The 24721-nt window shown below is 42.4% G+C and overlaps 1 protein-coding gene across 5 annotated transcripts in view; it reads right to left on the bottom strand.

Moving 5' to 3' along the window:
• The window catches only part of TIAM1 (TIAM Rac1 associated GEF 1), a 206297-nt gene that overhangs the window by 47995 nt on the left and 133581 nt on the right, over window positions 1–24721 (bottom strand). For all 5 annotated transcript variants that reach the window (XM_060150825.1, XM_060150823.1, XM_060150824.1 and 2 more), the window contains 3 exons: window positions 23874–23955; window positions 18211–18297; window positions 9847–10071 (listed from right to left, as the gene is read on the bottom strand). In XM_060150825.1, the coding sequence (XP_060006808.1) occupies window positions 9847–10071; window positions 18211–18297; window positions 23874–23955 (394 nt within the window). The remainder of the gene's footprint in view (window positions 1–9846; window positions 10072–18210; window positions 18298–23873; window positions 23956–24721) is intronic.

Below are 24721 nucleotides of genomic sequence, written 5' to 3' on the forward strand. Positions count from 1 at the left end.
TCCAAAAAGGCATTTGGAGGTAAAACATATAAGATGAAACTAAAGCAATGGTGGGTGATTGTATTTAAACCATTTCATGGTCCTTTTATGCTTCAAGTGAGAAGTAAAAAGAATTTGGTCTTGTTTTGTTAGAAATCACGTTAAAATTTTAAGGGCAACCACTAAAAGAAAAGAATTAGACTGTATAAGTTGAAAGGGGAAAGTGGAATTTAGAAATTCAGCCAAAAGAGAGTACAGGAAAGGGCAGGAAGAACAAACAAGATCAAGACAGCAAAATACAATGATAGAAATGAGACAAAATACATGGATCTTCTAAATAAATGTAATGTAGACTAAACTCAATATTTAAACTTCATGTTTAGATAAAAACCAGAATAATGTCATACAAAGCCCCACCTATATGCTTATAGGCAAGAAATAGACCTAAACAAAAAGACACAGAAGACTGAAAGTACAGGGATGGAAAATATATTAGGCAAACGTAAAGAACGCTCTCCAAATGCCACACAAAATAGATTTAGTCAGACTATAGAAGATGTAAACATCAAGAATTATTAAACATCAAGAATAATTATTATGGATCAAGATCCATGAATTTTAAACCCTATTCACAAGGACTAGCAGTTTATGCAAAGAGCCCACATATGAGGCCATAACACAAATCTCAACAAATGCCAAAGAATCCGAATTCAGACAGACCACACTGGCAGCATTATTTTTGGAACTAAATTTGTTACGAAAGAGCAAAAGGCTAGTAATACCAAAGACAGTTTTAGAGAAGAAAAACAAGACGGGGATACTTTCCCTACCAGATATCAAAATGTATTTAAAGTTACAATAATATAAGGCAGTGCAGAATTAGCAAGAAGACAGGCTAACAGAACAGAGAGTCCCAGAAACAGCCCCACCCGTGTATGAAAGTGTGATGTACAGCAGATGTGTCACTGCAGATCCAGGGGAAAAGAATGGAACATTTGATAATGTGGCTAGGACAGCAGATTACCCACATGGGAAAATAAAAAGCTGAACCCTAACTCACATCATTCATAAGAATCAGTACCAGGGAGGTATAAACCAGAAAGTGAACAGTCCAAACTATAAATCTTTCAGAAGGAAATATAGAAGAAAACGTTTGTTGCCCAGGGGAGAGAGAAGGATTTCTTAAACAGGATATAAAAAGCACAAATCCTATGAGATAGAAAATCAGATTTTACTAAAATTAAAAACTTTTCTTTGTCAAAAGGCACCATAAAGGCAACAAGATACATTATAGACTGAGAAAAGTTATCTTCAACACATATAACTGGCAAAAACTATTAATATCTAGAATATAAAAGAAGTCCTATGAATCAATAACTGTGGGTCTATCTGATTCTACAGTATATATTCTTTTTTTACCCTGTTAGCTATGCTTCTGCCTTTAACTGAAGATAAAAATTAATAAAATAGGAGAGAAAGAGAAAAGGCAATGCAGTTGTGGTAGACAATTGGCAAAGATGACAGTGATGATTCCTCCCATCCCTTTAAGCACGGATCTTTGTGTCAATGACCCCACCCCATGAATTTGGGTTGGCCTGGTTTGTGACTTGTTTGGGCCAACAGAATGTGACATAAGTGGTGATATATGAAGCCTTCTGAGCTAAGGCTACAAGTGGCTTTGCAGGTTCTTGTCTGGTCCCCCAGGAACCCTGGACCTACCATACAATGAAACCCCCAAGCTAGTTTATTGAGGATGAGAGACCTCAAGGAAAGAGGGGTCCAGCCCACCAATCACCAAATATGTGAGGAAGGCCATCTTAAACCAGCCCCAGTCAAGCCCAGATGACAAAGTCACAAGAGTGACTGAGGCAAGGAGAGCAGAACAACCGTCCAGCTGAGCCCGGCCCAAACTGCTGAGCACAGTGAGCAAATTAAATGGTTGTTTTGGGTGGTTTGTTACATAGCAGTAGATAGTCAACACATGGTTAGGGGGAACTTAGTCATCTAAGAGAGCCAGAGAGGCAGGAATTGACAGTGGTGCCCTTTAAGAATGCTGAAGAGAGACACTGGCATGGCAGGAACAGGGAATCCAAACCAGGAAAAAGTCCTGTTTTTGCTCTCACACTTCAAGGCCTTCTCTGAACACTTTCCAGCTGAAGAGGCTTATAGAACACCATTGTCGAGTTTCTATGCAACCCCATACAAACACAGATTTGCGACTTCCTACTCTTCCTTGACCACAAGAAACCTTCCTCTAAGAGCAGACCCTGAAGGGATTATTCCCTTTGTGGTGGAGGTAGCTGTCCCCATTTAATTACCAGTACACATGCAGACAGCTCCAGAAAGCTGAAGACAAGGCTGAGAGGTGGTTGAGGAAGTAATCAAAGCAGGGAACTTCCTGTCCCACTTCACTCTATGCCCAGCACTTAGCACATCACCACCTGGCATAAAAGAGGCGTCAGTTAACGCGTGGCAGCACAGAGAGGAAGCAGAGCCAAAACTAAAGAGACAAAGGATGAGCAGGGTATACAGTGGAGAATTATTCAGCCATAAAAAGGAAGGAAATCTACTCTTTGCAAAAACATGGATGGACCTTGAGGGCATTATGCTTAAGGGAAATAAGTCAGTCAGAGAAAAGCAAATACTGTATGATCTCACTTATGTGTGGAATCTAAAACAAAACAAGCAAAACAAAAACAAACAAAAAAACCCTCACAGATACAGAGAACAGACTGGGGGTTGTCAGAGGTAGGGGGTTGGGGGGCAGGTGGGTGAAATGGGTCAAAAGGTATAAATTTACAGCTATAATGCATAAGTCCTGGGGATGTCATGTACAGCATGACGACTATAGTTAATAATGCTATGTTGTATATTTGAGATTTGCTAAGAAAGTAGATCTCAAAAGTTCTCATCACAAGAAAAAAAATTGTAACTATGTGTGGTGATGGATGTTAACTAGACATTGTGGTGATCATTTTGCAATGTATACAAATATCAAATCATGATGTTGTACACATGAAACTAATATAATGTTATATGTCAGTTCTACCCCAATAAAAAAAAAAAAAAGATGAACAGTGGGTGGACAGTCTCAGAGAATGAGGCAGTACAGGGCAGGGCTGAGGCCCAGCAGGACAGGACCTATAGACTATCTCAAAAGCTGCCATAAATAACGTTCATTGTTGTGAACAGGTGTGATCATTTCTCTGCTTCTTCAAATTATTTTCACATCATAATGTGATTGTTTTGTGACTGAGGAAACCTTTGCTGCTAGCACGTCCCACTCACCATTAGCCGGATAGACAACAATGAGGTCAGGAGCAGTACAAACACATGAATGTAAGCTTACATTTTGATTTATCTTTGATTTACTTGGATGAGATGCATTCACCAAGAATTTAATGGAGGAAGGAAAAAAATCTTTGCCTTATGAGATACATGAACAATGTAAGTTAAACTAGCAGATTCTCCAATTCAAACATTTCCAAAGAGGAACCAATCATAACTGGTTATTGAGTGAAAAAAACGACTGAGGGGAAGGGAGTAAGAAAAGGTTAGACGCGGCCAATAAAGACATTTAGCTGGAATCTCATCCTTAAGCGATGATTTTATTTTGCTTTTCAGCCATTTTACTGTCATATAAGAATAAGAATTCCATAGACACACTCATATAAGATCAGCATAAACACCTGCCCCTCCCCCAAGCTAAGAAAACAAAACCAAAACAATTTATAAAGGAAAAAAAAACCGGGGAGAGCTAAATATACACTATGAAAAAAAAAGGAAAAACACTACAATTTTAACTTGGGAGACAAATAATAACTTCTTTCCAACCAAATTTCACAAAACCCCAGTGTCTGTTTCTCTCCAGAGAACATTTTTTTAATCCATAAAAACTGTAGATATAGTCCTTCCCAATCCTATCAGCTTGTTGTGAAACTCAAATAATATATAATCCACTAACGTTCTTTAAAATGATACAAATGGAGGCTCTTAATCTCTGAACCGACATTTTTTTCCACACACAGGACTCAACGGGTGTCATTAATCAAATGCAGCTGGAAATCAGGACTAGGTGTTAGGGTTTCCCTAGCAGGGCCCACAGAAGCGGGCCATGTGCTGTGTGACGATAAGCATCGCACACAGACAGTTTACAAAACGCACATGGCTCCACATTTTATCGACAAACAACTAGAAGGCCATGTGCTACTGGTATCTGTGAGACTTCAGTGAATCTGGAGAATGGGACCATATCTGTTTGCAGGAAGGTAAATCTGTGCAGTTCCTCTTTCTTGGCTGCCCCTCCTGCTGTCTGGTTGTCTTCTGTTTGCAGAATGGAGCACCAGACAATCTGCACGGAACATCAGCCCAAAATAGAACCTTGCATTTCACAGGCACTGCAGGGAAGCAAGCACTGCCTGGCAAATCAAAGGCTGCTGAGTGCTTAACGACTCCTTGCTCTGACCAAGATGCCTTGGCTCTCCTGGCTGTCACAGAAGCCTTTCCTGTTACAGCAAAGGGTGCTTAATCTACTTCCTGCAGGAGGGCTATCTGTGCTCACTGCGGATTGCCATCTTTCACTCAGCATCAGACAGAGTAAGATCAAGGGGGCTGACTCTCCAAACCCAAGGCTGTCCCTAATTGTCTTTAACAGGTAGAAACCAGTGCTAAAGTCAAATGAATGTGAGCCTTAAGGACAGAACTTAAAGTGAGAGAGACAAACAGACATTTTGAAGCCTTGGAAAGATACCATGTTTGCCCCTTGAATTATGATTTTTATAACTTGCATAAAATTGGGGGCTTTTGCTTTTCTGAAACTTATTTTTAAAATAATTTTAGATCTAGATTTGCTTATATATATATATATATATATATATATATATATATATATATATTTTTTTTCCCCCGGTACGCGGGCCTCTCACTGCTGTGGCCTCACCCATTGCGGAGCACAGGCTCCGGACGCGCAGGCTCAGCGGCCATGGCTCACGGGCCCAGCCGCTCCGCGGCATGTGGGATCTTCCCGGACCGGGGCATGAACCCGTGTCTCCTGCATCGGCAGGCGGACTCTCAACCACTGCGCCACCAGGGAAGCCCTGCTTTCCTATATTGACGTTCACTATAACAGTTCCCTAACTGGGGAGTGTAGGTATATACATTCTAATCAACCAGGCCAGTGCTTTCAACTGGAGACTTTGCCCCTGTGGGGACATTTAGCAATGTCTGAAGATTATTTTTGACACAACTTGGGGGGAGGGGGTTAAAAACGACTAGCTGAGAGTTGTTTGTAGGAATACTGCTAACGTGAAGGCACAGGACAGCCTCCCACAACAAAGAATTATCTGGCCCCAACTGTCAGTAGCACCAGATGAGATCAGTATTCAAAATAAATCACACAGGAACATTACAGAGGCTTTTTGGAAAGCTCACAGAAACAGAGTTTTGCAACTTCCTACGCCAGCTTCCCCTTCACTTCAGGCTCTTTCTAAAGTAATAGCCACTGAAGGAACTAGCTTTTTGCCTGGATCCTCTTCCCCCATTTTCTTACCAGTCTGTCCCTAAACAACTGTTGAAAAAAAAAAGAAAAAGAAAAAAGATGAAGAATAGCCCCAGGAAGATTTCAGCAAGGACACGTGGATGGCCAATGGCCAAGAATGGAAACTGAGTCTTATTGAGAGAACACTTAGGATGGAATCTATTCTCCAGTCCCTGGCTTTCCAAGCCAACACGGCAATCCAGTCACCACGTGTCCCTCCTATACCGAGGAAGAGGAGGATAAAGGAGTTTACCTACCAGGTTGTCATTACAGAAATCTCCATGAAGCAGACCACAGAATTTTATCCACAAACACCCCTGTAGATGGTCTGCATGGGACCATAAGATTCCAATCGTCTTACCATTCCACCCAGATGAAAAAAAGAGGATCACTAACCAAGAATAGTCGGTGACCTAAGGGAGTAGCCTCCAATCTTAGCTGCACGTTAGAATCAACTAAGGATTTTTAAGCAACCATCTAACACGTGCAAACACAGCCCCGACCTCAGACCAAGGGAATCCTGATCTCTGAAAAGGGGCCCAGGGGTCTCAGCCTTCTAGTCTGCAGAATCTACTTCTTTCTACTTGGGGAAGGAAACTACCTTAAGTATACTTCATAAACTTAGTTATCAGACAATCCACCTGGTGCAGATTGAAGTGGAAGAGAGGGCAGGGAGGAGATCAAAACCGAGCAGCCTCTGGTTACTAGCTAGAGAATCTTCCCATCCCCACAAGAGACTGTGCTTTGAATGCATAACGTTTGAGTCCCTCTTAGAACATATTCTAAACACCTCACTTTCATCACTCAGTCATTCCTCACAACAACCGCGTTCGACAGTGGTGTGGTACGATCCCCATTTTATGCACAAGGACACGGGGCACAGAGAGATTAAGCGTAATCTGTTCAGAGTCATGAAGCTAGTAAACATAAAAATAGGACGCATTCCCAAGGAACCTGGTTCCAGAGCCCACTCTTAGCCACTAGGTAGTGATACTTCTACCTGGAGGAAACAAACCTCTCCATAAAAGAGGCTTCAGAAATAATCCAGCCCTGAAAGCTAATCACATATTTCAATCAGAATTATCAGGGCAGCATCAAGGCCACGTCTGCATACTTGGACTCGTAAAATGGGGCAATCCACAGACCCAGCCTCCTACAGACGGGCACCAGCCAGGGTGCCTGTGGACCCGGCCAGGCTTTCCATCAAGGCTGCCTCACATCCACTATAACCACCCTAAGATGGTCCCTGCATCAAACCTCAAATCCGTCACTCAGGAGGCTTCTTATTTTTAGTTACTTCTATATTTAGATGAAGGCTATAGTCCAGCCTGCCCATTGTACACACTTTCTCAGTTGTTTTCTATCGTCACTGCAGCTGTCTGTGCACACTGCTTCATAAACTCTGCCTCACTATGGAACCATCTTTCAGGTTGTTTTATCCTGTTTACTTGCCCCCTCTTTTATCCTGCACTGGTAAATAGGGACTAGGAAATGGCAGTAACCAGGAGGCAGACACGCTGAGACCCAGGTGGGGAGCCTGAGTGACTGCTTGCCTCCAGGCAGTCCGATGGGGCCGCCACGACTGAGAGCATCTGAGAATTCTTCTGGAACTTATTAATGTTGAAACCAACTTAGAAACTTTCCAGAAAACCCACACTGTGACTTTACTTTCATGCTGTATTCTTGAACCACGTAGATTACCTAACTTGACCACGCACACTTGGCTCTGAAGGATTTCTGATCCCTACAAAATATTAAAAGGTGAAGCAATTAAAAAACAAAGGACTACACTAAAATGTTAAGTATGAGGACAGAATCATGTCATAGTCATCATTATAACTTTCCACATCCAGATTAATGTCTGGGACAGAGCAAATACTTAAGAAATGTCAGTTCCAAGTTATGATCTGGAAACAAATAACTAAATCTTCTACGGATGATTCCAAAATGAAAGTTTGAATGTGGTTTAAACAACAGTAGGTTCAGTGGATGTAGCATGCAGATTACAAAGGTGTCTGGTCTGAAGGAGGATGTAAGGTCAGCTGCTGACAGGATAGGGCTATAGATACAAAATATACTCAAATATTCCCCAGACACCTATGTACAAACACATTTTTAAATTAAAAAAAAAATTTAATAAAAGGTTTTAAAACTTGGCAAACTGTGTGCATGTGCAAACGCACGCACACACACACAAATCTTTTTTCAAAAGAAAGAAATATATCAAAACTATGATTGGGTTTAAAGGAACAAATCATGAGCAATCACACTTTATATCAGGGGTCTGTAAAGGGCCAGATAGTAAATATTTTCAGCCTTGCAGACCGTGAGTCCCAGTCATAACTACTCAACTCTGCCATTGCGATGGGAAAGCAGCCAGAGACAAAAGACATCAATGAATGGGCGTGACTGTGTTCTAATAAAACTTTATTCACAGAAACAGGCCATAGTCTGGATTTGGCCAGGGGGTCTTAGTTTGCCAACACCTACTTTATATCCATAACCCACAGGAAGGGCTCAGACAGGAAAAAACATCCAAAAAAGGTTGAGTACACACTGTTGTTTGTAGTATGTACATCCAGACCTTATAAAGTCCTTTCAATAACCTAATCTAACACAACACGCCTTACTCAGTCATTTTACAGAAACCACTGTGAACGGAGTTTTACGGGATTGAGCCTGCCATCTTGTGGTCACATAAAAGAACAACCTTCATGGTATCCATTCCCTATCATTAAGGGTACACAGCTCCCTGGTTAGATAAAGACAAATACCATATATATGGTATTTGATGTCACTTATATGTGGAATCTAAAATATGACACAAATGGACCTATCTGTGAAACAGAAACAAAATCAGGGACATATAGAACAGACTGGTTGTTGCCAAGGGGAAGGGAGGCGGGGGAGGGGTGGAGTGGGAGTTTGGGGTTAGCAGACGTAAGCTATTATATATAGAATGGATAAACAACAAGGTTCTATATTCAATATCCTGTGATAAACCATAAGAGGAAAGAATATGAAAAATAATTATATATATATGTATCACTGAGTCACTTTGCTGTACAACAGTAATTAACACAACATTGTAATTCAATTGTACTTCAATAAAAAATTAAAAAAAAATTTTTTTAAAGGGTACACAGCTCCCTGGGGTCCTTTTCTAAAGATGTGATTGGCGTGTGGGTACTACAATGACAAAATGAGTCAGAAGTCAACAGTAACTAAGTGTGATTGATTCTCTCGAGCCTCAACTTGTCACATTCTCCTAGGGAACCACCCAATAAAAGGATGAACTGTCACAAGGCGTCCGCCTGTGATTCACTCTCACCAAGCCAAGCTTCAGAAGGGACTTCGAAAAATAAGAATACTCAGAGTACCTACACTCAGAAGTGGAAAATGAAGACTTCTTTTAACCCGAGTTTTAAAGAGAAAATAAATCCCAAACCCCAGCTTACCAAATCAACCCCAACTCTAGAACCAGGTCATGGTGAGATAAGTGACAGCAGTATCTGTTCCCCTATGGGCTTGCTCCCTGATTCTCCCGCTGAACAAGAATGGGCGCCTGTGTAGCAAAGGGAAGAAAACCTAAGCCTCGTACCAGGAAACAAACTCAGGAGAGAGAGGCAAGCAAGTAAGAAGAGCGTAAGAGGAGCAGGGCCCACGTGAAAGATGTCTTCGCAGGGTCCTGAGGAGCTTGGTGGGGTGCCAGGAAGGCTCCCCGGGGCAGGCAGCATTCAAGCTGTCCCTTTCTGAATGAGTATAAAGTTGCCAGATGGAGTGGGAAGAAACGTGTAAACAGGAGAAGTGGCAGATGGGGCAGGGCAGGGGCTTCCACCGATGGGCTCTTGTCCAGACTCTAGGTCACAAGGGCCCAAGAGAAAAGTTGACCAAACACCAGTTCTGGACATATTTCCACTCTGGCCATCTCACCCCACATCTTCCTCTTCCACAGAAGGAAAAGCAGGGCTGGGTGATTTGGGGGATGGTGCCACAGACGGCAGGGAAGAGAGCACCAAGAGCCCCAGCATCTTAAGTGATTCCTGGCACTGCTGTGTCTCCAACTCTCGTCCACAGCCAAGAGACAGTGGCCTCCACCCATGTATCTTTCTCCCAAATGACCAACAAGAGCAGCACGACAAAGCTTTCCATTGCAGCCAAACAGCAGTTCCACCGGCACAGGAGCTCCTGGCCCCTTTGAAATTTCGACAGGAAGCTCAGTAATCTGCTCATCTTACACATCTTAGCTGACCTACCAGATGCAGGAAATCCACAGAAATATGCAAGCCGCGTGGGCAGCCTCCGAGGGGCAGCCCGGTGCACAGCCATACCTGTGTTGCTGGTGAGAAAGGCGAGAGGGTTCTCGCTGAGGTCGGTGGGGCCGTCCAGCCGGAGGGGCGGGCTCCCCAGCAGCTCTGCTTCTCCCTCCAGCTCCGGGTAGGTCCTCACCAGGAGGCCCAGGGACAGCTGCGCGAGGAAATCTTTGAGCACGGAGGCATTCAGGGTGCCCGCAGCACGATTATTGATCTCAAGAATCTCATCTCCCGCTTTCAGGCCTGCCAACGCGAGACGGAAAATGTTTAATGTCACACACGCATAAAAGCAGCTGCAGCGTCAAATCAGATCACAGCATCTTAGACGCCCTGTTTCGAAAGGGCACACCGAGCTCTCCTGTTATAGGTGTTGCTGCAAACAGGCTGCAGTGCGCAAAGGGGAGCATCAGGTGATCACGTGGTCTTTGGGTCTGGAAGGTTCTAGCCTGGGATGTCACAGCACGCCTATCCCGTCCCGAATACACCAGCTAAACAAATTTATTCCTTCTTGAATCTATGTGCTCTAAGCATCTGCCAATTGCTCCTCGCAAATGCTAATTCTGGCTATCGTCCTGGCACTTTGAGGGGAAAAGACGGAAAGGCTCCCCGACTGCAGCCACTTCTATGCCTTCTTGTGCTACGGTGGACACGTGTGCACAGTCAGCTCAAGTCTATGAATCATTTCTACGGAATCAAAATGCAGGCATCTCCCGGCTACAACCACTGAAGGTCATCTTATTCCAAACACATTGAGAGATGATAGTTTATGGAACCAAATGCAATCATATTTTCCCCTCCCCCAACTTTTATTTGAAACTACATCAGGACCTACGGGTGAATGGCCTTTTGAAGGTCCCCAAAGGTTCTGCTACTTTTGCAAAGCATGCTGGGGAGCTGCCGAAGCTTGCAGCTTTCCATTGACCCAGAGGAGCAGCCGTGAACCAGCTCAGCCTAGGAGAACAAGAACTTGTGACTGACCCGGGGCAGGTCCACCTGACATTACAAGAACATTCCAGCAGTTTGAGAGAGGGAGAGATTAGGGAAGAACAGGAGAGGAAATAAGGTTTCCCTTCAGTTAAGAAGAAGAAAGGAGTCTGATTCTTATTTTCTAAGTTTGTTTGTGGAAAAAGGGAGTGACTGAAGGGCAGAGACAAAGGATGAACTGCCAAACGCAAAGCCACACAGTCCCTCAGGCACACCCGCAGTTCTCACTCTGATTCCACAGAAAAATAATTCCGCAGAGAAGTTCTCACTTCCCAACTTCACCGGGTCACACCTATCGGCCAGCTTTACTCCGGTTTCCAAAATACTTGAAATCAATTTTCTATCATAAAATACTCCAAGAAACATCGCAGGTGAGGAGGCAATGGGGGAGAAATGAGAAGGTTTTCCTCCACGTCAGAGGCAGAATTCTGGGAGACTAACCATTCCATTTTTTAGGTGAAAGATTTTGGCATCACAGCATTTGACTTGAAAACACAAAATTTCCACATGTGAAAGGCAGTTATTGGTTTTTAAGTGTTCTCTTGGAGACAGTTCTTTTCGTTAGATATTAGAGGAGGTAAAATAAGGAGAAAAAGAAAAAACGACTTAAAAACTAAAACCATCTGAAAGTTTTTTGTTTTTTTAAAAGAATTTTTAGGTTTGCGGGAATTCCCTGGCGGTCCAGTGGTTAGGACTCTGGGCTCTCACTGCCTAGGGTCCAGGTTCAATCCCTGGTCAGGGAACTAAGATCCCGCAAGCCACTTGGCCAAAAACTAAATAAATAAAAATAAAAGAATTTAAAAAAAAAGAATTTCTAGGTTGCTGTGACTGGCTGAACAACAATGTGTAGTGGGTTGAAGGGTGGCCCCTAAAAAGATATGTCCATGCCCCAAAACCTGGGAATGCGAGCTTATTGGGAAACAGGATCTTTGCAGCTGTAATTCAGTAAAAGATCTTGAGATAAAATCATGCTGGATTTCTGATGGGTCCTAAACCCACTGAAAAGTGTCCTTGTAAGAGACACACAAAAGAGAGACACAGAGAGAAGAGGAGAATGTTATGTGAAGATGGAGGATGAGATTGGAGCGATGCTGCCACACCTGGAGCCTCCAGATGAAGGAAGAAGCAAGAAAGGATTCTCCCCTTGAACCTCCCAGGGACCACAGCCCTGCACACACGTTGGTTTCAGACTCTGTCCTCCAGAACTGTGGGAGAATAAAGTTCTGGGTTTTTTTTTTCCTAACATCTTTATTGGAGTATAATTGCTTTACAATGGTGTGTTAATTTCTGCTTTATAACAAAGTGAATCAGCTATATGTATACATAGATCCCCGTATCCCCTCCCTCTTTCATCTCCCTCCCACCCTCCCTATCCCACCCCTCTAGGTGGTCACAAAGCACCGAGCTGATCTCCCTGTGCTATGCGGCTGCTTCCCACTAGCTAGCTATTTTACATTTGGTAGTGTATATATGTCCGTGCCACTCTCTCACTTCATGCCAGCTTACACTTCCCCCTCCCCGTGTCCTCAAGTCCATTCTCTACGTCTGCATCTTTCTGCCTGTCCTGCCCCTAGGTTCCTCAGAGCCATTTTGGTTTTGGTTTTGTTTTTAGATTCCATATATATGTGTTAGCATATGGTATTTGTTTTTCTCTTTCTGACTTACTTCACTCTGCATGACAGACTCTAGGTCCATCTACCTCACTACAAATAACTCAATTTCCTTTCTTTTTATGGCTGAGTAATATTTCATTGTATACATGTGTCACATCTTCTTTATCCATTCATCTGTCACTGGACACTTAGGTTGCTTCCATGTCCTGGCTATTGTAAATAGAGCTGCAGTGAACGCTGTGGTACATGACTCTTTTTGAATTATGGTTTTCTCAGGGTATATGCCCAGGAGTGGGATTGCTAGGTTCTATGGTAGTTCTATTTTTAGTTTTTGAAGGAACCTCCATACTTTTCTCCATAGTGGCTGTATCAATTTACATTCCCACCAACAGTGCAAGAGGGTTCCCTTTTCTCCACACCCTCTCCAGCATTTACTGTTTGTAGATTTTTTGATGATGGCCATTCTGACCGGTGTTAGGTGATACCTCATTGTAGTTTTGATTTGCATTTCTCTAATGATTAGTGATGTTGAGCATCCTTTCATGTGTTTGTTGGCAATCTCTGTATCTTCTCTGGAGAAATGTCTATTTAAGTCTTCTGCTCATTTTTGGATTGGGTTGTTTGGTTTTTTTTTTTGATATTGAGTTGCGCGAGTTGCTTGTATATTTTGGAGATTAATCCTTTGTCTGTTGCTTTATTTGCAAATATTTTCTCCCATTCTGAGGGTTGTCTTTTCGTCTTGTTTATGCTTTCCTTTGCTGTGCAAAAGCTTTGAAGTTTCATTAGGTCCCATTTGTTTATTTTTGTTTTTATTTCCATTTCTCTAGGAGGTGGGTCAAAAAGGATCCTGCTGTGATGTATGTCATAGAGTGTTCTGCCTATGTTTTCCTCTAAGAGTTTGATAGTGTCTGGCCTTCCATTTAGGTCTTTAATCCATTTTGAGTTTATTTTTGTGTATGGTGTTAAGGAGTGTTCTAATTTCGTTCTTTTACAGGTAGCTGTCCAGTTTTCCCAGCACCACTTATTGAAGAGGCTGTCCTTTCTCCATTGTATATTCTTGCCTCCTTTATCAAAGATAAGGTGACCATATGTGCATGGGTTTATCTCTGGGCTTTCTATCGTGTTCCATTGATCTATATTTCTGTTTCTGTGCCTGTACCATATTGTCTTGTTTACTGTAGCTTTGTAGTAGAGTCTGAAGTCTGGGAGCCTGATTCCTCCAGCTCCATTTTTCTTTCTCAAGACTGCTTTGGCCATTCAGGGTCTTTTGTGTTTCCACACAAATTGTGAAAATTTTTGTTCTGGTTCTGTGAAAAATGCCATTTGTAGTTTGATAGGGATTGCACTGAATCTGTAGTTTGCTTTGGGTAGTATAGTCATTTTCACAATGTTGATTCTTCCAATCCAAGAACATGGTATATCTCTCCATCTGTTTGTATCATCTTTAATTTCTTTCATCAGTGTCTTATAGTTTTCTGCATACAGGTTTTTTGTCTCCTTAGGTAGGTTTATTCCTAGGTATTTTATTCTTCTTGTTGCAGTGGTAAATGGGAATGTTTCCTTAATTGCTCTTTCAGATTTTTCATCATTAGTGGATAGGAATGCAAGAGATTTCTGTGCATTAATTTTATAACCTGCTACTTTACCAAATTCATTGATTAGCTCTAGTCGTTTTCTGGTAGCATCTTTAGGATTCTCTATTTATAGTATCATGTCATCTGCAAACAGTGACAGCTTTACTTCTTCTTTTCGGATTTGGATTCCTTTTATTTCTTTTTCTTCTCTGATTGCTGTGGCTAAAACTTCCAAAACTATGTTGAATAACAGTGGTGAGATAACCTTGTCTTCTTCCTGATCTTAGAGGAAATGCTTTCAGTTTTTCACCATTGAGAATGATGCTGGCTGTGGGTTTGCCATGTACAGCCTTTATTATGTTGAGGTAAGTTCCCTCTATGCCTACTTTCTGGAAAGTTTTTATCATAAATGGGTGTTGAATTTTGTCAAAAACTTTGTCTGAATCTAATGAGATGATCGTATGGTTATTCTCCTTCAATTTGTTAATATGGTGTATCACATTGACTGATTTGCGTATATTGAAGAATCCTTGCATTCCTGGGATAAACTCCACTTGATCATGGTGTATGATCCTTTTAATGTGCTGTTGGATTCTGTTTGCTAGTATTTTGTTGAGGATTTTTGCATCTATGTTCATCAGTGATATTGGCCTGTGGTTTTCTTTCTTTGTGACATCTTTGTCTGGTTTTGGTATCAGGGTGATGATGGCCTCGTAGAATGATTTGGGGAGTGCTCCTCCCTCTGTTATATTTTGGAAGAGTTTGAGAAGGATAAGTGTTCGCTCTTCTCTAAATGTTTGACATAATTTGACTGTGAAGCCACCTGGTCCTTGGCTTTTGTTTGTTGGAAGATTTTTAATCACAGTCTCAATTTCAGTGCTTGTGATTGGTCTGTTTATATTTTCTATTTCTTCCTGGTTTAGTCTTGGAAGGTTGTGCTTTTCTAAGAATTTGTCCATTTCTTCCAGGTTGTCCATTTTACTGGCATATAGTTGCTTATAGCAGTCTCTCATGATCCTTTGTATTTCTGCAGTGTCAGTTGTTACTTCTTTTTCATTTCTAATTCTATTGATTTGAGTCTTCTCCCTTTTTTTCTTGATGAGTCTGGCTAATGGTTTATCAATTCTGTTTATCTTCTCAAAGAACCAGCTTTTAGTTTTATCCAGTTCTGTTTCTTAAGCCACCCAATATGTGGTAGTTTGTTATGGCAACCCTAGGAAACTAATACAGGGCCTACCTGAGTGAGCTAGTCTCAGTATTAATAAGTGAGAGCAGGGGGCCCAGCAGTGGTGGGCAATGAAGTACCTTGTTGGGGTCCTTCTGTCACAACCCCACTGTGTAACAGCTCTGTGCCCGTGGGCATGTTACTGAATCTCTCCCAGCCTCAGTTTCCTCATACGTAAAGAGGGGCATGGATTAAATGAGATTCAACAAAATAATCCATATAAAACTCTTTGCACAGCACTTGGCATGTGGAAGATATTCAAGACATTAACTCTCATTATTAGTATTTGGTAGAACAAAGAGGAAAACTTTTTTTTGGAATTTTTGAGCCTACTCAAAAATGATCCCCACCACCCACCCACGGTAAAATTTGTGAAGCATCTAATCTATCTGTGTAGAAAAATACAGCACAGAGCTTTCTCTGTGTCCTGTGGAGCCATCTGGAAGACACTTCGATGACAGCAAAGAAGATGCCTGATCCCAACCTCAGATGATTCCAAGAGCAGAGCAATGAGCCAAACAGGCCCAAGATGAACACAGATAAGTGTAAACACAGCTTGGTTCCAAAAGTCAGTTCCACAAGTACAGCCAACATGAGATCCAACACAGAGCAAGAGGTAGGCAAGAGAAAGCAGGAATATGGGGATTACCCATCAGCCCATCACAGGCCAAAAGCCCAAGGTGGCTAAGAAAAATAAATCAAGTGTAGGTTCAATTAATGCAAACAGAATATTCAGATCTAATTAGGCTGCATGCCACCAGATGCTCCTTGCTTGCACCACATTCTGGTCATTTTCAGAAACACTAAAATCTGGACCGTCCTCTAGCAGAACTAGCATCTGGATAGTGTCCAGAGGGCAATGACCAGAGTTGTATTCTACATTCTAATGACTTGTTGAAAGATCTGGAAGTGTCAAATGTGGAAAAGACTTAGCAGTTTTAACATGAAGCACATCATGAACACCAATGGCTGGCTATAAACGAGGAGGCAAACAGTGAACGGAAGCTGAGGGAGAAGGATGTTTTATAATCAGAGACGCCCACAAAGAGGCCGTATGGTCCACAGGGAACTCTCCGTTATTGGGAGGTCTTCACAGAGCGGTTACGTTTAACATCAAATCTCTCTCCCGACACAGCCCTCTGCAGGTGGGATACTGGGAATAGTTTGCGACCCAGGTGGACAAATGGGCATCACTCTTGCATCCGCAGAGAACGGTGTTATATGGGGCAAGGGAGTTGCAGCAGACGACCGTTTGTTGTTATCTAACACCAGTGTTCCTGGATTCAAAGGACTAAAACAGGATGTGACTAAAAACCAGGGCAGCGTATTTCCCCACCCCCACACGCCAACCGGCACATTCGTGCTGAAAGAGATAAAAATCAGATTGGGGTTTAAAGGGGAATAAACCCCGTCACCTCTGCTCTTAGCTGAGATACGCTTTGAATGCGTCAAACTCTGGCCTCTGGACTGCCTTTGGCCTCGAAAATATGGAAGGAAAATGAAGGAAAATCCTTGTCCATGGCCGTTAGCAGTGGATAAATTACTTGGACTTTGTTTCTGATTGGGCACACCTCTGCCATCTCTGTGCAGAGCCAAGTCTGCGGGTAGCACTTCTCTGGTGCTGACAGCACAGGGCAAAGTACGCTGCACAGGGAGCTTGTAAGCCATGAACACGCAGAACTAAGCTGCCCCAGAACACGGGAGGAGGTGGGAAAGGTAGACAGGCATTCCATCCTCTCCCAGCTGCTCCACTGTCCTCTAGCAGAACAGATACAGGTATCACATCCAAGTGTAACTGACCAAGACATGTTGGACTTTCATATTCAATGGGCATTATTTTGCCACTGCCTGGATGAAGCTAAAAATTCCATAGCAAGAAGAATGAAATGAAGGTGGATTTTAAGCCCTACCTACCTGCCCAGGTTCCCCCCAAAAGTCATGTCCACCCAGAACGTGACGTTATTTGGAGATAGGGTCTTTGCAGATGTAATTAAGTCAGGATGAAGTCATACCAGAGTAGGGTGGGTCCTAAATCCAATGACTGGTGTTCTTGTAAGAAGGCCATGTAAAGATGGAGAGACACATGGGAAAGAGGGCCATGTGAGGACAGAGGCAGAAATCAGAGTGATGCAGCTACAAGCTAAGGACGCCATGGGCTACTAGCAGCCAGCAGAATCCAGAAAGAACCATGAAACAGATTCTTCCTGCAGAGGCTCCAGAAAGAAACAACCCTGCCAATACCTTGATTTCAAACTTCCGGCCTCCTGATGAGAATACATCAGGAGGCCGGAAGTTTGAAAGGCCTCTGTGTGAGAATACATTCTATTGATTTGAATCACCGAGTTTGTGGCCGTTTGCTACTGCAGCCCTAGGAAACTAACGTAGGTTGAAATGATTCTCTCAGAGTAGAAAAAGTATGGAGAGCTGGGGTTCCACAAGTAGCCTAGACAGACAACACTATGGGCCGCAGGCAGGGTGTAGCAGGGAAGAGCTCTCGAAGGAGGGCAGGAAGTCAGGATCCTGAACCCCTAGGTTCTCAACTTCTACAAAGATTCCTCTATGAACGGCAGCAATAGAACATGATGGAGATTTGCAAGCTCAGGCAAGGGCCCATGTCAGCTTCAACCAGTGCAGACCAAAGCACAGAGGGGTCTTCCCGAATAATCTGCTTCAAGAAGATCCCTGGGACCTCCATTCCATCCCAGATGGTAGGGAAGGACAACCACTTCTGAGTAGAAGGGAATTTCCCATCAACCCCATGGAGATGGGCTCAAAATCCGATTTAAAATCCAAGAAGGCAACATTCCTTGCACAACTGAGCTGATGGAAATAATACTCGTATTCTCTGGAGGAGTTTTCGATGAGACAACATTTAAATACTCTTCAGGGGTGAACCCTTTGGGCATATCCTTCTCATCCACCAACTAGAGAAACCCAAAAGGGAACTGAAGACAAACAAGTCATGACAAGACACTTAATAACTTACCTTTCTTGGAAGCTAAGCCAGTTTCCTTTACGCTATTCACGTAGAGCCTTCGAACACCATCTTCTTCCACAGAAGAAAGTGAAAAGCCTAGGAAACACAGGGACAGCCAGGTAAGGCTCACACCCTCTGAGTGTTGAGCGAACAATAAGAAGAATCTGCTGTGAACTAGGTATGTTCATTGCTTGGGGTTATAGTTTTTCCTTGTTCGTATTGTTTCACACAGCAGAAAAATGTATGTTTAGATCACTCTAAAAGAAGTCACTGTAAAAATTAATATTACCAGGTACATCTATCTTCATACAACCTACCTATCAACTCAAACGGAAGAAAATGATTTTGTTTTACCCCGCTTGCTAATAAATGCCATAGTTTTGCCTTTTTGTTTTTCACAGTTCCCTCCATAGCACAAAACAGAAACAATCAGCTTATCTCATCTGGGTCCCCTTGACTTTTTTCAGCAAATCTATGTCCTAGGACATGTCACAACAGAACAACTGTATGCTGTGTGTTCCTCCATATATATTGCTGTGTGGACACTGCTTTAATTAGTAAAATTCTGCAAACAGGGAGAAGTAGCAACAAACTTTAGAAATCCTTCTTCATATTGAAACTGATGGACTGCACATTCTCCTAGTGTCTGATCATAAGATTATCTTATACCTGTCTAGGCTTCCAGAGCTCAAAGCCCATTAGTTAATTAATCTTGGGTTTTGCTACATCCTTCGGAAAATAAGGCAGAACAAGGCCCTGAGGTTCTAAGTGCTCCCAATCCTATGGCTGCAAGACTTGGTCACGTCTGTTTCTAGACAGTCTCACGTAAAACTCTTTCTGATCAATCAATGGAATGTCCACAACCAACACCGACTTTCCCTCAGGATAAAATACTTTGGTAGATAATCTTAAAAGGGCAATGGGAATTAATACAATTGTAAAGATATGACACGAATGATTTCAGCTCTGGGAGAAAAATAAGGCTTAGGCAAAGGAAAAAAACAGTGGTTTAAAAAAACAAACAGGCAACTAACGACAAAATAGAATAATTAATTAAAAGACTGGGGCCCAGGGACTCACTGAGACTTCTCAGTTCATGTCATAATGAACACATGTTTTTTTGTATCATTCACAGGACCAGGAAATAGATACCCACACGTAGGCAAAACTGCCAGATGCCATCACCCACTAGGGTACCGAAACTCCCTCGGATAGGGAACTATACGAGCCCACCCCCTGAGGACTTTCCAAAGTCTTTATTTTATTCTCTTATTTTAAATTCCATTCTTACAGCAACTTCAAACTTTCAGATTACTCTTCAAGAAGTCCCACTGAAATAAAAATAATTTTAGACACGAGCCACTTAAATGACATTAGCCTTAACACAGGTGCATTTATCTGCATCGCAGCGGAGATTTTCTTTTTCTTTTATCTGTTAGAATAGATAAGAATCAAGGACTACAACAGGGAGAGGATGAAGAGAATTCATTAAAATACAGGCATTTCCTTTCTAAAATGCTACCATGTTATAAAGTTCTGAGACCAAATTTTTTAATTCAAATTTTATTCTATTAAAAATAAAAGGAACACATTGTCAGGAGAGGTGATGTGTTGACAGCCTACTGCAAGTCACCTTAAACCAAAGTCAGTGGAGATGGGTATTCATTTGCTACCTTCCTTCCTTACCACGAAGGATGTCAAGAGTCCCAAGAAGCAGCCTCCATTTCAAGATGCCAATAATTTGCACAATGGAGGGAAGGTGGGGATTATAACCATCTCCTACAGTAACAAATATGTACTCATTTGTATTAATTTTTAGATTCCATATGTAAGTGATATCATACAGTATTCGTCTTTCTCTGTCTGACTTATTTCACTAAAGCTGTGAAATAATGTTCTCTGGGCACATCCATATTGCTACCAATGGCAATATTCCATTCTTTTCTTTGGCTGAATAATATTCCACTGTATCCACGTGCAGGCTATTGTAAATAGTGCTGCTATGAACTTTGGGGTGCATGTATCTTTTGGAATTCGTTTTTGTTTTTTCCGGATATATATCCAGGAGTGGGATTGCTGGATCATATGGTAGTTCTATTTTTAGTTTTTTAAGGACCCTCTATACTGTTTTCCATAGAGGCTGCACTAATTTACATTCCCACCAACGGTGTAGAAAGGTTCCCTTTTCTCCACATCCTTGCCAAAATTTGTTATTTGTAGACTTTTTGATGTCAGCCGCCCACGTCAGAATAGTTTTTTCTTTTAAATAGGATAGCAACAATCTAATTCCCAGCAGACAAATGTAATGCGGTCCAAAATGATTGCCAACAGAAGACAGAGAGAGTTATTCAATATAAACCCAATATATCCGATACCCATCAGAAGGCTTAGAATTACAAAGACCAGGAGGCACCATGAATAGCATATGATCTTGAGAACGAAGGAAGTGATTAAAACTGAGTGAAGAAACGAAGAAGACAGACTCATCTGTTAAATAACCAGAAGTTTCCGCATACTGAAATTCATGACCAAAGAAAAATCAGGACAACAAAGTAAACAAAATAGAAGTACTCAGAACCAGAGTCCAGGATACCGTGAAAGAGAGAAAGTGAGAAAAGTGCAGACACCTCTGACATAGAGGGGACGCAAGACCAAAAGTCTAATAGTCTAAGCAGTCCCCAGAGAAGAAGGAATACTCAGTTGCTGAAACGATGCATTCATCCACTTCGAGGCGGCCTAGGGGATCATGCTTAGTCTATTACAAAACTATTTGAACCAACTTCAACAACAAGTCTGAGAGAGTCCTGAGGGCTGAGGTAGAGGGAGGGGCAAGAGAGAGAAATTAGGCAAGTGTTAAATCTTTCCATTTGTTTAGTCAGTGGAATTATTAAGTCATAATTTCCTCCCTAAAGCGTTCTACAATAGAAAGCAGCATCTGGTTTATAGTTAGATCTTGTATGTGTGCTGATGTGTGCTAGTAACTTACAGATACTGAAATTGATGTATAGAAGCTGCACTTCGGTGCTAATGTCAGAGAGAGGTGGGCTGCATTTAGAATCCTCGGTAGATTCTGAGGTCAGAGACGACCAGGTCTTCTTAGGACTCGGGGACTCTTTAGCTACTTGTGGGAATGCCTTCTGCCAACATCGAACTGGGCACTGAGAATAGATGATTTTACCCAAGGTTATTAGCCAGGCATGGTGGCCTTCCAAGGTGAAGTCCAGGAACCACTACAGATAGGCGGCAACTGACAGCGATGTAAGGACAGAAAGCAAGACTGAGCACTGCGAACCTCATCGTCTGACACTGCCACAACCGCTAAGCAAGGGATTTTGTAGTTTACAAAAGCAGGGGTGCTCCATGACAGATCAGAAATGAAAACAAAACCCCCAAACCCCTGCTTCTTTATGTCAGGTCATGTGAGCAGCACGGCCAACAGTACCCTCTGGGTTGATGTCTGATGCCCTGTAACAGCTTCAGCGTGGAAATCTAAACAGGCTCTGTGAGTACTTCAGCCACTTTAATAAAAAAAAGTATAAAAAATATAGCGGTTCTATGCCCAGTTTCTATTCCTGAGTCCCCAAACCAAACCAAACCCTCTTTTTTTTTTCTTTGGCTGCGCTGCACGGCACATGGGATCTTAGTTCCCCAACCAGGGATGGAACCCACGCCCCCTGCAGTGGAAGCGCAGTCTTAACCACTAGACTGCCAGGGAAGTCCCCCAAACCAGTCCACCTTGGCATTGGATTCCAAGAGCTGTGAAATTCAGCCCTCTCTTGCTTCTTGCTACATTTTCCCCTTACGCAAGAGAAAGTAACTAAACCAAAGACAAAAGAGTAAGGGATATGGTACAATTCAGTTTGGAGGACCCAGATGCTCATTTGTAGTACTGCTACCAATTACTGCTTTAATTACTGAGGTCATGCTTCTGCTGCATAATAAGCCTTCAGACACATTGATCCCTTGCCATCAAAAACCGTCCTCTGGCTTTAATGCTGTCTTTAGTTTTAAGGTCAAGAAGTAAACAGCGTGAGGGTGTAACGCAAGTGGCCAGGGGTTGGAAATTCGGTTCTCTTCATTAGGCCAAAGCACTCCAGTGAGTGCTCTGAGAGGTGGACTGGCTGCCTGCGGGAGAGGCTTCGGCAGGAATACTGAAGATGCTGCTGCCCGGTAAAGGGTTTGAAGGCTTTCAAATGTGAAAAAGCCTAATAAGTTAATTCAGAGAGAAATACGCAGTAAGCAAGCATGTGCAGTGACCTTTCTGTCTTTCCACCAGATCTTCCAGTTCTCCTCTTTTCCAGTACATAGTAGGACTACTCTTCTGCCCACCTACCCATCCCCCCCCTCCAGTCACGTGCTTTGACAAGCGAATTGGGAGTGAGCCGGCACCCAGATCACCACCTTCCCTCTTTCTCCTTTGCCAAGAGACAGACAATGTCCCAGGTGGCAGGTGCCGCAGGCCTGGGTCCTAGAGTGAGGATAACATACAGAAAGGGTCCCAGCCAACCCACAGAGGATGCATGGTGAACAGGAGCAAGAATGTCACTGTTTGGAGCCGCTGGGCTTTGGTGACTGTCATTGCCTCAGCTAACCTCGCCCTCCTGACTGATCTAGCCCTGATATGGCATATGGGTTTCCCTATGTATTTCACTCGAGCACCAACTTCACTACTATCAAAGTCATAAAGTGTAATGCTAAGACGACTAGTCTTAAATCTATGGAAAGGATTCCATACTTAACTACACCAGAAGGTAGGCCATAGGAAAGCCTTAACATGGCAAGCCTGACGGCTATTCTCTGAAAGGCCTGCTTCTCAGTTTGGATCCTGGCTGGTATCTGGGAACTTGGATTTTGGGAGGGTTCCCAACACCCTAATGTAGCTCATTGTGTCTAAAATCTGTACAAACAATGTGGTTTGTGCTGAACACCTGCTTTCCTCCTGGGAGGCTGGAATTTTGGTCTATGCTGGGCAGAGGGTGTCTCCCTGACCAGCCTCTCAATAAAATTCCTGGGCACTGAGTCACTAACAAACTTCCTACCAGACCACAGTTCACACGCATTGTCACAGCTTGTGGCTGGGGGAATTATGGACTTCTGTGGGACTGGGGAGGACTCTGGAAGCTTGTACCTGGTTTCTGCGCTCTTCACCCCACGTGCCTCTCCCTTTTACTGATGCTCTTTTGTATAGTTTTGCTGGAATAAACCATGGTCATGAATAAGCTGAGTCCAGCGCGTCCTCTTAGTGAACCAAAAAACCCAGAGGTGGTCTTGGGGACCCCAACTCCCACCAAAACAAGTTCCTTTAACATCATTTGTGAGGGAAAGGAGAGTAATACATATATTTGGGGGACAGAGGTGCGAAAGGATAATTTCTTCATTACTAGGGTATATCATAAGATAAAATAATCTCCTCCCAATGGATCCATTTCTTTTCTATGACAGGCGAACCCCGATGATTAAAGTTAAGAAATGTAAAGCTAAAACCTTAGTCATACCCAGGGTAAATATCTTTTTCCCCTTACTTTGGCTGCTCCGCAGAGCACAGAAGCCAGATGGGCTATCTGTTTTAAATAGGCCCCAAAGGCATTTTATGGAATTGTAAATAAGTGCATGTTTACACAGGAATTGTTTTAAAGTGAAGAACACCAAAGATCAAAGAAAAGGAAACATACCATAATTATCACCGGCTGTATCTGACTTCTCAATCTGGATGTTCTGAGTGACTTTTGGACAAATTTCAATTTCTTTGTACAGCTGAAAATGACAAAGAGAAGCCTAATTAAGACTTCATTAAAAATAACTTAGAAATAGTCATCAATTTGTAAATCTATTTTTTCAGAATTTGAAATCCAATTCTCATCACATCCTAGTATCTTTCTTGAACTGACCCCATTAAGACTCAAAGTGGAAACTTATAACTCACATTCCCAGATTTAGCTCTAGTTCCAGTTTCTAAATAATTCCTTGACATCACTCTGTAATGTCTTTTCCCACCCTATTATCTATCACACATCTGAAAAAGAATGCTAAGGTAATCGAAAATCTTCAGTACTGGGGAAAAAATTATTAACATCAAGAAGAGGTTATAAAGATCTTGATATGGGATCCGTAGGAATAGGAGAAATCTCTGTGCTTCCATCCTCTTCTGTTCATATACCATTTTGGCTCAAAAAGTCCACCAGAGTACAAATATGCAGAGAAAAATTATAGCATTAAAACAGATGACAGATTATGTAAATGACAATATTCTCTTTTAGCCATTAGATTATACCAAATTACTGAAAAAACTGAAGTACATAAATCAATCACCTCTCTCAGAAACCCAAGAAAACATGGGGAAAAAAATAAGAGAAACTGGCAGTTCACAGAGAAACTTTATTTCAATTAATTTAATTTATACTTCATGCTTAGATGTCTGGACCTAGCATCATCATGGACAGTAACTTATGAAGGTTTTACCATGTGTTCCTGCCCCTCACATGCTCTCTATGAGACAAATGTGATCCCCATTTTACAAATG

Source organism: Lagenorhynchus albirostris, chromosome 5, assembly GCF_949774975.1.
Source record: "Lagenorhynchus albirostris chromosome 5, mLagAlb1.1, whole genome shotgun sequence".
Classification (NCBI taxonomy): domain Eukaryota; kingdom Metazoa; phylum Chordata; class Mammalia; order Artiodactyla; family Delphinidae; genus Lagenorhynchus; species Lagenorhynchus albirostris.